Raw genomic sequence first — 14,476 nt, forward strand, 5'->3', positions numbered from 1 at the left:
TAGAAAAGTATATTTTGCGGTAGCAAATATTAGATTTTGTTAATATGTGGTACGAGATTATTCCTAGTTTCGCCATAATAACAGCTGGTCTTGGTGTACCAGGATGGGCACTGTATCACATTCACAATTTAACACTAGGAAACGTAAGTTACATAATTTGACGCACAACATGTAAACTTTGGTTATATCACTAGTATTTACAGATTTAAAAGATTTTGTCTAATTCTGTCATAGCAGAATATTATTTTTAGATACTAGATTGTAAACCTCTTTCAAATTTTCTAGTATAAAATGTTTTTTTTATATTATCTGTCTAAACATAAAAGCAAATAGATATTATGTAAAAGTAAATTTGATAATCAAGAATTAGCACTTAATCCATCCTATTATAAAACACGGACTAACTAAAAACCGTTTCTAAAACTGATTAAAACCATGGTCTGAGCAAAAGTCTCATTACAAAATATTTTTTGGCGTTAAACCATAGACAAGCACAATAGATAAGACCAAGTTTAAACATCTGTACAAGTTAAACCTTAATTTTATAAGTCTTGGTTTAAACCAGGTCCACTTATTACTTAACTTTTCACATTACAGCACCACAAACGCAGTGTTGACACATTTTGGCAGCGCAGAATATACCAAAGAGACATGAGGATTACCGGCAGCCCATATGTAGTTAATGTGAGTATGAACACAATACATATAGTATGTATTTTATTTGGGTATAGGATATCATCTCTTTAGGGGCTCGACCTTTGCCCCACCTTACAAAAAAACTTTAAAGTATTACAGAAGTTTGATTGGCCTCATTTATAAGTCTTTTAATCTTATATCAGCTACTCAATCTGGATTTACACTGCATATTAGATGACTTAGATAAAAAAATTTGTAATAATATATGGGCTGTATAATGTTAAATTGCAAAACAATTTTTTTAATTGGTAGATAGTAACAAAATGAAGAGAATCTAAATTGTAACATTATTTTTAATAGTTACTGTAGGATGAATTTGACCTTTTCTCAGTAGAAACTATTTTCCGAACACATGAAAATTGTGAATTTGTACAAATTATGAATTTTGAAGCGCTTTTAAAAACAGTCAAATCGAATAATTGGTTTTCTTTACAGGGATTGGACTCGCTGCCCGACAAATAAATAAAACATGCGAAAAATATGTGTAAATGGTTAATTTAAATAATAAAGAAAATATAGAATAGATTATGAGGTTTTATTTAAAAATTTAGTCGTCCATACTAATATTATAAATGCGAAAGTAACTCAGTCTGTCTGACTGTTACTCAATCACGCCTAAACTACTGAACCAATTTGCATGAAATTTGGTATTGAGATATTTTGATACCCGAGAAAGGAGCTACTTTTTATTGCGAAATATGTACCACGGGCGAAGCCGGGGCGGACCGCTAGTTTAATATACATAAATATTGCCTCCTTATATTAAAAATATAGTATTTGATCGCCTAAAATGTCAGTATCGTGGAGCAATAAAGAAACTTTCAGGTTTATTGATTTATATTTTATATAAATCAATAAACCTGAAAGTTCCAATCTGAGCCCAATACGTCCATCGCAAGTGGCTTGCCAGGCAGCAATGAGACATGGGCCGTTGTGTGAACAGCAATTGATCGTGGCATGATCGTGGCCTACAGTTGTGCATTGTAAAGCGTGGCCCGTCACAGGCCATTGTGTACTGGGGGCTTTACGTATTTGCATCAGAGACATCTAGTGGTCAATAGAAGAATTGAAATTAATAATGATTACAGCCTCCTTCTAATAGATGGCGCTGTATTTAATTTCAATATTATACGATTCGAATAAAATATAATGCTAACACGATAAAGCACTAAGAAAAAATTTATTGTTAAATGTGTTGATGGCTATTTAAATATTGATATAACTGCAAACTTATAATATCACAATAATATACAAACTACTAGCGCCATCTACATCAATATCAGATTAATTATATTTTATTACTGTGACATCTAGCGATGACTAGTAATAAGTAATTGCACAAGAATTACTACCACAGTCTAATACATGGCGCTGTTTTCAATTTCAGAATAACTGAATTTACGGAATAAAATGTAAACAATACAATATGGATGGCGAAAATCAGTGATATTAAATAAATAATGCACTATTATTTTTTTTATATGAATTAAAATGTTTATGCGAAAAAGCTTTATTTATTTATGTAATTAAAACTAGTGGCGCCATCTACATTATTATCCTATATCATTTATTTTATATCAGCGACATCCAGTGGTGACTAGAAGAATCGAAATTAATAATGACTACAGTCTCCTTCTAATAGATGGCGCTGTATTCAATTTCAATATTATTAGATTCATGAAATATAATGCTAACACTATAAAGCACCAAAAAAAACGTTGTATTTTTCGATGACTATTTAAATATTGATTGCAGCTAGCAAACTTATAATATCACAATAATATATAAACTACTAGCGTCATTTATATAAATTTATGAGATTTATTATATTTTATTACTGTGACATCTAGTGATGAATAGGGGCTCACTAAACCTGGCCCCCGCAAATATTTTTTTTTTAGTTTTAATGCTGTGTTTTAATGCCATCGTTAGTTAATACTACAGGTTTATGTTTACTACTTCATGGTTTGTTCTTTTTTGCTATAAATAATTGTTTGTTTGTTAATTGTTTATTAACAATAAATAAAATAAAAATACTTATACTGTTTTGTTGCCCCCCCCCATTCAAAATTATTTATATTTTTTTTCCATTATTAGTTTATAAACATTTATTATCGTTTTTTCTTCAATAAATAACGTTTGTTCGAACATATAATTGCCGTTTTATTGTTTATTTTGCAATTTTTAATTATGTGAATGTACATTTAAAAAAGTTGTAACATTTAACACTTCGTTTTTTTATTAATGGTCACCCACGCTGTCACTTTCGCTTGAAATCGTAAATATTTTGAAAACAAACTTGCTTTACTTGCTCTGTGCTTGCTTGAATATTTATAAAAACATTATTGTTTTCTAAGTAAAAAATGAAATTTATATGATGAATACAGTATTTTTCAATCATCAAGCAATAAACTTATCTAATTATTTCCGATATGGATAGCTGCGTTAGTGATATTATTTTGGAGTTTTTAGGAGTTGCTTTTCATAACGTTTTATATTATGCTTCCGTATATCCACGAAGCATTTTTGAAACAAGAAAAAAATATAGCGTCTTAGTATATAGGTCTATGCATCCAGAAGTAAACGAATATATAGATTTATGTTTGAAGAGTGCCGCGGAATGTTTGAAAAGTGGACAGCTAAAGCGTGTCGAGTTTGTTATTACAACTAATGAACATGAACCTTTGATGAAATTCGTTTTCGATTTAGACAATAATGATTTCTTTGATGAAACCTGCGACGCTTATTTAGTGCAAGCTGAACAAAACATGCGAGCTTTTGTTTTAAATTTAACTACTCTAAGTGATAAGTTCAAAAGTCTTCCAGAAGATAGAAGTTTTATGATACTTTTATTTACAAATGAGTCTGCAGCTGTAGCCATGGCAACTAATCCAGATTTAGAAGAATTTCCAATGATAGAAATGAATGAGATGGTTGAATTTAAAAGAATATTGCCTATAAGGAGGATTGGTCTAAGGAACTTTAGTATTGATTCATATGTCGAACTTACATGATTGTTATATAGTATATATTGTTATATTACTTACTCAGACGAAATGAAGTTATTCAATAAGTGCTATGAAAAAGTTAAACAATCTGCAGTCGCAGAGTATATTGAGAATACTAGAAAAGGTTGTGAGATCTGCAATTATGGAATAGGTATATCATTTATATACCTACATGTGGTTGTAAAAATTATAATTGTATACATATATTGAAGATCAAAGCTTTCTAAGAAATTTCTTTAATATATTGTTAAAAATATTGTGTAATTAATACCTGTAATTAAGATTTTTGCTGAAATGGAAAATAATAAATTAGAGTTTGGATATAAGTAGTGCAGTGTTTAATTAAAACAGCCTTAAGAATGATATTTATATTTATAAAAATAATAATTACATATAATACAATTCATGTAGGCTACAAAATGCCACTATTAGGGGACAGTTTGACTTTTAAACACCTTAATCTCGAGTACATTTCGTCCCAATCAACATAAGCACCAATAAGCTTTCTTGTGTTATTCGGTTTATCTTCATATTTATTTCTTCCATGTAACAATCTTATGTTATCAAATACCAGTATATCTCCCTCGTTGGTTTTAAATTTCGCAGCAAACTTTTGATTTAAATCATGGAAAAGTTTATGAGCCTTGTACCACGGCACTACAGTATCCAAAGAGCCTGGAAAGTGATTACCCCTTTGAGGAATTGAGAAATTTATCCTTATTACTTCATTACTAGTGTCCAAACATATTACTGGGGATCTGTATAGCTTGAAGAACTCATTCCCATCTTCCACACCTATGTCACTCCATTCTACTTCTGTATTAGTTAAAAGTTTATATTCCTCTGAATAATGTTCTTTCATATATTGTGCTGTGTAATGACAGTCTGATAACAGGTTTTCTCCACCCTCGCTCTTGGTCTGTACGAGGTAATGAAGCATGTTTACACCGGGACAATATTCGTAATATGGCAAATCAGTGTGCATTTGTAAATTGCCAGACAAGTACGCCACATTACTCGTATTTGCAACATTCTGCACTATAAATTGGATTCCATAGTGTGTTTGTTTAGGGAAACCCACTCTTGCAATGATTTTATGTATTGCATTTTCCCTATTTGGTGTATTTTGAATAAATGCAACTCCATAAACAGACACATCGTATAACCATTTATATAAGGCTTCGTCACATGTCACGATTTCATTATAATCATGTTTGCCGCAAATTTTAAAAAATTCCTTACCATGCCATGTCGTCCTTTTCGGCCTATAAATAATATCGGTGTATTTATTTTGACTTTCAGGTGTAAAACTTCGAAGTTTCAACCAGTCAAGTTTAAAATTTGAAGTGTGTCCGTCGTCCCATGTGATTTTCACGGAATTTGCACCCTTAACAACTTCTTTTGGTTTGGAGTCGATGTTGAAATTACTGTAATCGATTATTCTGCTTCTTGCTGAAGTATGAAAACACTGTTCACACTGGCAATTATCTCTAAGCCAAACGTGTGGGAATTTTAAATGTTCACCATCTATGTCTAAGTTAATTGCATCGTGTGTATTTCTTTTAGATACATCATTAATATTGTACGGTTTGATAATTTGTTTTAATTGAGAAGTTGCACTTTGAAACCGCCTTAACACGTTCATCGCGAAGTGAACTCGACACGGATGTGATAATAAGCTGAAGACTTCTCAAGCGAGATAAAATAGACCTAACAATATAGATAAGGAATTGTACATTATTTAGTAAGTTACTGTCATGTGATTTACTAATAACGAATTTATTTGTATCTAATTGATTGGTAGTAAATTTGATTAGGAATTTGTACCTTTGAACTTTAAAGGCATGTAGACGATATTATTAACTTGGTACTGTATTTTTACTAATTACCTAAGAAAAGTAGATCTTGTTTGAATAGTAGAACCTGTTTAAAACTAGTCTTATGTTGAAGGTGAAACCAACGCACATAACAACTTTAAATAAACATTATTGGTAAAATACCTAATATTAAAAATAGACATGATTTCAGAAATTCCATGAGAATTAGCTTTAGTTATTGTAAAATATGCTATAGATTTTCAACGATGAAATTTTTTAACCCCTTATTGCATGAATTATTGGTCCAGTAGTTCCTGAGATTAGCGCATTCAAACAAACTAAATTCCTCTCTAATTAAAAGTGTCATTCAGTTTTTTAGGTACCTACCTACGCAAAAAGAGAGGTTTGCTTATATATATTTTGTGTTGAAATTCTTTGCGATCGGAAAAACAAAACTTATCAATCTTAAAAAAAATGTTGTGTGGTTTTATGAAACTACGGTAAAAGTGAAACTGTTCGAACGGTTCCGAACACTGCTTTGTGTAGGTAGCGCATGTCGCGTGTATCGCGGCTGCCGAGTAGGTATACTAGGTATACCTACTCGGCAGCCGCGATACACGCGACATGCGCTACACAGACCAAAAAGTTTGAGACGATGTAATAAAAGTTTCACTTTAAAAATATAATATATATTTATCAACGTTGATAGAGATCTCTGTAACTGACCTTTTGCCAGAGATGGCAACAACGATAAATATAAGTAATATTTTAATTTTCTGTTATTTTCAATGGTTGGGTTAACAATAAAACACAAATATTACAAACATATCTTATTTATTTAACTGATAACAAATATAAATTTACCACTAGTTCATATAAATATAGGTTAGAATATATTCATGCTGCAAAGCGACGATTTATCACAATTACTAAATATTTTGTAGCATGCTTACATTGGTCTGACCACTACCTTACTTTAGATTTCATGATTCACATCAATGATTCATGATTGCATCATTTCTAGACCTTAATTTAAATAAAAGACTTGGAAGTCGAGTATTATACCTATACTTGGGATTTAATTCAAATCTTTATTCACCCTTGATCTTACTAATATTATAAAGAGGAAAGGTTTGTATGTATGTATGAATGTATGGTTTTCACGCCTAAACTACTGGACCGCTTTTGATGAAATTTGGCACAGATAATCTTTAGCCCCTGAGAAAGAACATAGGCTACCTTTAATTGCGAAATATGTACCACGGGCGAAGCCGGGGCGGACCGCTAGTTAGTAATAAATTATAACTTACCTATCTACTGATACATTTGGAATTTCTACTATCATTATAAACTTACTCTCTATACAAATAAATAATTCATCAAATGAGCATGACTGTGCAGTGAGCAAGTAAAATTAAAGATATTGATTAACATTTTTATCATTCGAGTTTATCTAAAATCAATTCTAAAATCTCACTCTAGATCGACTCTACTAAATTCTAATGTTTACCAACTGATAGTTCTCAGTAGCTGGTTATAACATGAGTAAGAAATCTACTTAAAATGACTATGGTAAAATTATAACGAGTATTGTAATTCACAACTTTTTATAGTGCAGGCCACTTATATAATCTATACATAATATTATAATAAAATCGTAAGAAAGTGAAAACAGTACATTGAATATTTTTTTAATGAATACTTGGGACGTGATCTACAATCGAGATCGAAGCCAGAAATATAGTTTTTAGAATTTGTTTGTCTTTCTGTATTGCTAAATTCAAAAAGTACTGCACGGAGATAACCGAGAAAGGACAGGAAATTCCACGGGAACGGGAACTATGCGGATTTTTCTTTAACTACGTGGCCGAAGCCGCTGACGGAAAGCTAGTATATTTATAAAATACTAAGTATTATTCCCCATAAGTCCGTCCATGCATAAATAGCGTCTTAGTGCCTAACTGAATACAATAAAAAATAAATAAAAACAAGAACAAATAAAATGAATGCCGAATGCCGGTCTTGAGTTTGTGCTTAGCCCCATATTTGGCGATTTATTTTTATTTTAATATCGATAAGAAAGCTTATAATTACTAATAAAATTTCTAAAAAAATGTGAGCAACTTAACAACTTTAATCTTACAAGTTAAATTTTTTAAATCTATGACCAGACGTAAATCGTAATTTATGTGAGCCATATTTGAATCTGCAAATCTGAGTTTTATTTTTATTTTATTTTAAGAGATTTTTTTCGCACTCCTACTGTTTAGTTATTGTACAAACACATAAATAAAATTAATGAAATATAAGGATAGTGATTGGGTATTATCATAGATATTTTCCAACTTTTGAATTATTTTTACTACATTTTTTTTACTCTACGTTCGTACTATGAATGACAAAAAGGACAAGCGTTTGATCGAATCAGTCAAATCCTTTAAAAAAAGGGGATGAGTATTTTTTCACATTTTGTACCATAGAGCAAGGGATAGACACTTTAACCTATGTTCATTGTTTATTTATGTATTAAATTAATCTTTACTCTATGATACGCGTTCCCGAGTATCCCTCGAATGTTCCAGATATCGTCGAACTTCTCTGGTTGAGTGTTGAAATTACTATCCGTTGCTTTCACCCATATCTCCAACTAGAACAAATTTGAGACATTAAAAATTCAAGAGTTACATAAATCTTGTAATAAGTAGAACATCAGTAATTCAATTATGAGTTCTAAGTAATTTCAGTTCAGTAGATTACTGCGCTTGAAAATAGAAGCCTGCTTATTTGTTATGCATACAACGTTTATAAAAGAAATTGGGCTTGTGTATGATTCTTGTTTTTATGTTAACTTGATCTATGAAATGAGCATAAATACGAAAAAAAAAAACAAACAAAAATAAAAATATCTAACCTGTTTACTATTCCTGTCGACTGGTAATTGCAAGCTCCATAGCGTCCACGCATAGTGTCGACGATGAGGCGCACTGTGGGAGCGTAATTCCGCTTCGATCCAGTTTTTCCCAGCATCCGAGCTTATATCCACTCGAAGGATTTTAGCACCACCGCCGGAATATGCGTACCCTGTAAAGTGTAAATAGTTTTATAACCGCTTATAATACTGTATTACATCTATTATTTGTGATTTAACCTTTATTATGTCGTCTAGCATAAAAGTCATAATCTTATTTTTATAGTTTTTTAATGCATGTCAATATTATGTATTTGAAAATTCAAATTAGTCTGTGCTGACTGTAGATAACTGAAATAGTAGTTAATACATTTAACGTTTTTGACCACAATTTATAAAATCAGTAGGTAAATAATATTCATAAACTCACCCTTCAGCTCAATATGTCCATCCTTAACCTCCACAGTGTCCCCATCGCAGGGAGAGCACATGGCAGAGGTAACCGGCAAGCTGTAGACGGGCGGCGCGGTGCTGAAGTCCGCCGTCTCCCACGTCTTGCTGGCGTTGAACGAGCGGTAGTCCTGCTGGTGCCAGTGCGAGGGGCTCTCGTCGGTGGATATCGTTATGGATTCTGTAACAAGAATATGTATTAAAAATTGACTACTTCCACATCGATAGAATAAACTCATTCAACTTATTTAGGTGTTTTACTGAACGCATCGTTATTGTTGATAATCTAAGGTCACCATCGAATATGAGTATATTTTTCATTATTTAAACACTAGCGGTAACCAACTTTACCGCCGCTCTACAACTCTATATGCTCACCAAGCTACGCATCTCTACGCAAAAAACAGACTCTACCGCTGCTCTACAACTCTACAAGTTTACCAAGGTACTCTACATTGTACACCTAACCGACTCTACAAGTGCCCGCTCTACACTCACCCAGCCACTTGACGCTGCGCACGGCGGGCGCGCCGGGCACGAGCGCGCGCAGCGGGTGCCCGTGGTCGGGCGGCAGCGGCGCGCCGTTCATGCGCGTCGCGAGCAGCACGTCCGCCAGCGGGTCCAGGGCCGTGTGCTACAAGTGCCCGCTCTACACTCACCCAGCCACTTGACGCTGCGCACGGCGGGCGCGCCGGGCACGAGCGCGCGCAGCGGGTGCCCGTGGTCGGGCGGCAGCGGCGCGCCGTTCATGCGCGTCGCGAGCAGCACGTCCGCCAGCGGGTCCAGGGCCGTGTGCTACAAGTGCCCGCTCTACACTCACCCAGCCACTTGACGCTGCGCACGGCGGGCGCGCCGGGCACGAGCGCGCGCAGCGGGTGCCCGTGGTCGGGCGGCAGCGGCGCGCCGTTCATGCGCGTCGCGAGCAGCACGTCCGCCAGCGGGTCCAGCGCCGTGTGCTACAAGTGCCCGCTCTACACTCACCCAGCCACTTGACGCTGCGCACGGCGGGCGCGCCGGGCACGAGCGCGCGCAGCGGGTGCCCGTGGTCGGGCGGCAGCGGCGCGCCGTTCATGCGCGTCGCGAGCAGCACGTCCGCCAGCGGGTCCAGCGCCGTGTGCTACAAGTGCCCGCTCTACACTCACCCAGCCACTTGACGCTGCGCACGGCGGGCGCGCCGGGCACGAGCGCGCGCAGCGGGTGCCCGTGGTCGGGCGGCAGCGGCGCGCCGTTCATGCGCGTCGCGAGCAGCACGTCCGCCAGCGGGTCCAGCGCCATGTGCAGCGGGATCGACGTGCTGAACTGCTCGCCGGTCGCGTCTATGTCCGCGCCCGCCAGCTTTACAATGAAATATAAGTTAAAAAAAAAGGAAAATTGCCAACTTTAATCAAATTTTTATATAGGTTTTATCACTTGTCCATAGGTACCCAATTTCACTAAAATAATGACAATATAATTAAGGGATTATATTCAAAATGTGTGACCATAATTAACAACTTAAACTACTTACTTTTTAACAATTTAAAACAGAAACAACGGAGATACAATATCAGAAAAATATATACCTAACTATTCTATACTTATAAGAGTTATAAGTATATTCATCCAACTTCTATATAGATTTTTATATTTTTTCAAAATTAATTAATAATATAAACCCAAACTTACAATAACATGCTTCCCCTCAGTATCATTAGGATCCACGCCACAGTACAGCAGCACGTCTCGCAGGTACACGCCCGTCCACGTCGCGTTGCTTATCGCACCGACCGTCCAACTCAACCCTTTCACTGGTTTCACCTGCAACCGTGATTATACTGCGAAATTATTACAATGTGAGCTATTTCTTTAAGCAAATATGTAACAGTTATATATTATCTATCGTCAAAAATTTCATTAATATAAGCAAGGAAATCTTACGGTCCAAGGTTAGCTCCTTGTAGTACGCCTATTCTTAAATAGCACATAATAATTCAATATGTAACATGATTTCAACTCTACGATATAATGTACTAGAATTTAAAGAATAGGCTATATTTGAAACGTAACTACCTATTATAATTATTAATAAATTTATTGAAAGCAAAGTAAATTGCTAATGTCAAGTGTATCAAAAACTTCATCAAGAACATTTTTTATATTAAAATGTATTTATTGAAACAAAACAACTTTTTTAATACCCGAAATATTTAATTTTGACACTTTTTTAAGATTAAAGGAAAAAACATACCTTATTCATTTCACTGCGTCTATTTCCCGCGCACATTAAGGCGGCGCTCACTTCAACTTTTTTAAACTGCTTCTCCAACTGTGTCAGACTGAATTCGTAGCTTTTATTCTTAGCTCCTTTTATATGTATCTTCAATTTGTGCTTGCTCGGGTCTATTGGTGGAACCGGCATGTGTTGGCGAACGTAAAATAGATCGCTGAAAATATTAAATTGAAAAAAAAAATAACAGAACACTAACTAAAAACCATAATATACAGCCTTATGTTGACAATGTTATTAATATACCACCAATTAATTATGAAATAATACCAACGAAAAATGACATTGTTCTATAATGATTTATTTCTTCTTATTTCTCTCAACAATCAATTTTCGAATTTAATAAATGAATGGTACTTTTAATATTATTTTTAAAGATATTTACTTTGGCGTGTCGAAGTTATCTACTTGTTCATCTGCCGGTATCTCAGCATTAAAAGGTTTAGCAGTTTTGACTACAAGTCTTTTGTCTCTATGCGGTTCTTGCGCCCACAGTTCATCATCAGAATGATCTACTACATCATCATCATGGAGATTACCTTAAAAATAAGAAAAAAAAAAAGTTTAGGGATAAAAACTTTTTGGCTGAAAAGTAATGAGGTGTATTTTCTGAGACCCCAGTTTGATGGAATTAATAAACATTGCATATATGACGATTGACAAAATTAGCCATGGCGATAAGTGCAGTAATCAATGCACTCATATGGAAACAGTATCTCAGAAAATATACATCTATTCACTTTTAATATTTACTCATTATTCTGATAGAACTTTGCGTCCTGTCTTTGTCAATTTTTAATTAACAAAGACAGGATTTAATTTAATTAACTTATTTTTTTCAAATTAATCGTTGTAGTTATTGTCATAATATGTAACCGTAAACCGTTTTATTTCGCATGTGGTGTTAGCCTTTAAGTAGTTATTACATTTATGTAAGTTATTTTGTAATCTTTTTTTTGTATGCTTGTACTGATGTAATAACTGTTGGCTGACCTTAAATAAATAAATAAATAAATTTTACCCTCAAATATTTTAAACAATTGCAACATTTTTGCATTAACCCATTGTGAATGATCACTTCAAATATTTTATATCAGAAAAATAAAGCTTACCAATTCTATAAGACTCCAGTAAATCATACACTTGCTTCGTCCTGTGCATGCCATAGACATTCCAAAAGGGCTCTATACTGTACCCTCCAGCATTCAGAATCTGTTTCCCTCCAGGGTGTGAAGGGAGGAATGCCGTGATGTCATATACACCGTGTTTGTATGTGACCCAGAAACTTGATCTAATGGATAATTATTTAGAAATAAGTTACAGAGAAAAAAATTATTTTAATCCCTATGAATATTATAAATGCTAACATAACTGTCTGTCTATTTAATTCTTCTTCACACCTAAACCAATGAGTTGAGTTACATGAAAATTGGTACATATTGTTGAGTAGTAAGGCCTGAGAAATGACAAAGGATAGGTTTTATCAAATATCTACAGGAACAAGAACTATGCAGGTTTTCATTTAACTTTACATGGGAGGAAAGCTAGTTAATCATTTAAAAACAACAAAACCATACCCTATTCATACTATGAATCATATAAAATTCATAAGCACACTGAAAATCTTATTTTTAGGGGTTGTAGGGTAAAAATATTTACCTATCAGCATGTTTGCTGACTTCTTCAGCTCTATATGTGGGTAAGTCTGGTCTTTTCACACCTATTTCAATGAGCTCTTCTTTTGATTCTTTTTGTTTCTTATCTATTTTCTCTGAAATAATTATATATAACATAATATGTTTAGTATTAGAAAGCTATGGATTAAATTTGTGCTAAAAGTTTGGTTTTATAAAGGTAAACAATTGAGATTTTATTATATGAAATACAATATTCAGAAATTTAAAAAATGTGCACCAGATTTTTTTTTCTCTTAGCACCTGGATAAAATAAAGCCTACATAATTGTCTGTATGATCTTACTGTATTTTTAAAATCAATCAAATCATAATAATAAAATGAGCACTATTAAATTTTGTGTTTTGTGAAAACAAGATGTGGGGTAGTGTTTCAATAAAAAGTAGGTTTAATAATGAATTAGAATACCTTTTACAGCAGATCCAACAAGCACAGAACTGAATACAATTGCTGTTGCTTTACCAAACCTAGATCTATTATAATTTCTATGTTCTTCATATTGATTCCTGACTAGAATCGGAGCAAATTTGATCAAATTGTTCTGTCTTAGAATTGTTCTGGAATATAAGACAAAATCACCAGTTGAGCATAATTATGTAGCTGATTGAAATATAAATGTTAAACAAACATTGGCAAAGATATTTAAATGGAATGTTTGCATTGTGTACGTATATATATTTACGTATGTTACAATATGTTTTATGTAAATTTTATCAAATTATCAATAGATATAGATCGAAACTTTAAATACTATGTGCCCGCTTACCTTAAAAATAAAGTTTTAAGTGACATCGTGGAAGTAAAATGTAAATATAAATCAAGCAATTATACGTCGTGACAAACAAGCCGCGGAATTACTGCAACCTCTAGTTACGGCATCACGGTATCTTATCACAAAAAGTAAACAGAGGAAAATGGTTTATTAACTAACAAGATAGATGATAAAACTGTTGCAATACATATATTATTATTTTGTTGCTTTTAATTTATTTTTAGTGTTGTGAACTTGTGAACTACCTACTGCCACTGTGATTTGTCAACTGTCGCCTGTCGGTTGTCATAAAACAGCTGTTCATATGTCACCATTAAGTCACATACATTGACAGCTGACATTTGACATAACTTTATATTTCACAGATGATATATAATATATTTTAATGTAATGATTACAGCAATTTAATAATGTACAACCACAGTGTACAAAATTTTCTAAAATTAACTTAAACAACAATACCTACGCAATACACACATTTACCATAGTATTTACTATTTAGTATTTTACAAAGTTATTGATAATCACTGTATCATGAAGACTGTATCTAATGATTTACTAGCGTATATATTTTGTGGTCACAGTTGTGGTATAGTCGAAAACTATACGTGTGGTATAGTTCATGGTCATCAGCTGTTCATGCCTAAATTGTACATCAATTAATATGGTATCTTTTAGTGATGTGATGATTGATTCTTCCATTCTATCTTATCTTTTTTTTATTTCAAAGCCTATCGAGCGGGTTATAAAAAAAAAATTAAAAAGGATTTGATTAGTTACTGCAAAAACTTGAGATAAAACTTGTACACTTCTTGTACAACTTTTCACGCGGTCTATTGCCTTATGTAGGTACCTATGATGTAAA

The 14,476-nt window shown here is 33.8% G+C and overlaps 4 protein-coding genes across 4 annotated transcripts; 2 read left to right on the forward strand and 2 right to left on the reverse strand.

The window, feature by feature from the left end:
- On the forward strand, positions 1 to 1,219 carry ND-MWFE (NADH dehydrogenase (ubiquinone) MWFE subunit). Its single transcript, XM_090103282.1, has 3 exons — positions 1 to 143; positions 598 to 684; positions 1,132 to 1,219. The coding sequence occupies exons 1-3, from the start codon at positions 45 to 47 to the stop codon at positions 1,156 to 1,158; spliced, it is 213 nt and encodes a 70-aa protein (XP_089959408.1). The 5' UTR covers positions 1 to 44; the 3' UTR covers positions 1,159 to 1,219.
- A 1,801-nt stretch (positions 1,220 to 3,020) lies between these two features.
- PolZ2 (DNA polymerase zeta subunit 2) lies at positions 3,021 to 4,020 on the forward strand. The gene has a single exon (XM_090103476.1). It carries the CDS (start codon positions 3,129 to 3,131, stop codon positions 3,708 to 3,710), a length of 582 nt encoding a protein of 193 aa, XP_089959602.1. The 5' UTR covers positions 3,021 to 3,128; the 3' UTR covers positions 3,711 to 4,020.
- A 43-nt stretch (positions 4,021 to 4,063) lies between these two features.
- LOC149908137 (gamma-butyrobetaine dioxygenase) lies at positions 4,064 to 5,616 on the reverse strand. The gene has a single exon (XM_090103477.1). The coding sequence runs from the start codon at positions 5,347 to 5,349 to the stop codon at positions 4,117 to 4,119; it is 1,233 nt and encodes a 410-aa protein (XP_089959603.1). The 5' UTR covers positions 5,350 to 5,616; the 3' UTR covers positions 4,064 to 4,116.
- A 714-nt stretch (positions 5,617 to 6,330) lies between these two features.
- Positions 6,331 to 13,872, reverse strand: shop (sulfite oxidase). The gene is made up of 11 exons (XM_090103272.1): positions 13,606 to 13,872; positions 13,248 to 13,396; positions 12,805 to 12,916; positions 12,258 to 12,436; positions 11,531 to 11,684; positions 11,107 to 11,302; positions 10,545 to 10,676; positions 10,022 to 10,214; positions 8,860 to 9,060; positions 8,433 to 8,602; positions 6,331 to 8,168 (listed from the first exon to the last, which is right to left on the reverse strand). The coding sequence occupies exons 1-11, from the start codon at positions 13,629 to 13,631 to the stop codon at positions 8,037 to 8,039; spliced, it is 1,644 nt and encodes a 547-aa protein (XP_089959398.1). The 5' UTR covers positions 13,632 to 13,872; the 3' UTR covers positions 6,331 to 8,036.
- Between the last annotated feature and the right edge of the window lie 604 nt (positions 13,873 to 14,476).

Source organism: Colias eurytheme, chromosome 6, assembly GCF_061535395.1.
Source record: "Colias eurytheme isolate Ceu_HAF_F1 chromosome 6, ilColEury1 Martin Lab GWU primary, whole genome shotgun sequence".
NCBI classification, from domain to species: Eukaryota; Metazoa; Arthropoda; class Insecta; order Lepidoptera; family Pieridae; genus Colias; species Colias eurytheme.

Bases quoted from the DNA above. Each gene is read 5' to 3' on its own strand.
- ND-MWFE (XM_090103282.1), top strand. From the start codon at position 45: ATGTGGTACGAGATTATTCCTAGTTTCGCCATAATAACAGCTGGTCTT. The intron at 144-597 runs GTAAGTTACATA...TTCACATTACAG, and splicing joins ACAATTTAACACTAGGAAAC to CACCACAAACGCAGTGTTGA. The intron at 685-1,131 runs GTGAGTATGAAC...TTTTCTTTACAG, and splicing joins GCAGCCCATATGTAGTTAAT to GGATTGGACTCGCTGCCCGA.
- LOC149908137 (XM_090103477.1), bottom strand. From the start codon at position 5,349: ATGAACGTGTTAAGGCGGTTTCAAAGTGCAACTTCTCAATTAAAACAA.
- PolZ2 (XM_090103476.1), top strand. From the start codon at position 3,129: ATGGATAGCTGCGTTAGTGATATTATTTTGGAGTTTTTAGGAGTTGCT.
- shop (XM_090103272.1), bottom strand. From the start codon at position 13,631: ATGTCACTTAAAACTTTATTTTTAAG. The intron at 11,685-12,257 runs GTAAGCTTTATT...CTTATTTTTAAG, and splicing joins ACTGGAGTCTTATAGAATTG to GTAATCTCCATGATGATGAT. The intron at 10,677-11,106 runs GTATGTTTTTTC...TCACGGTTGCAG, and splicing joins GACGCAGTGAAATGAATAAG to GTGAAACCAGTGAAAGGGTT.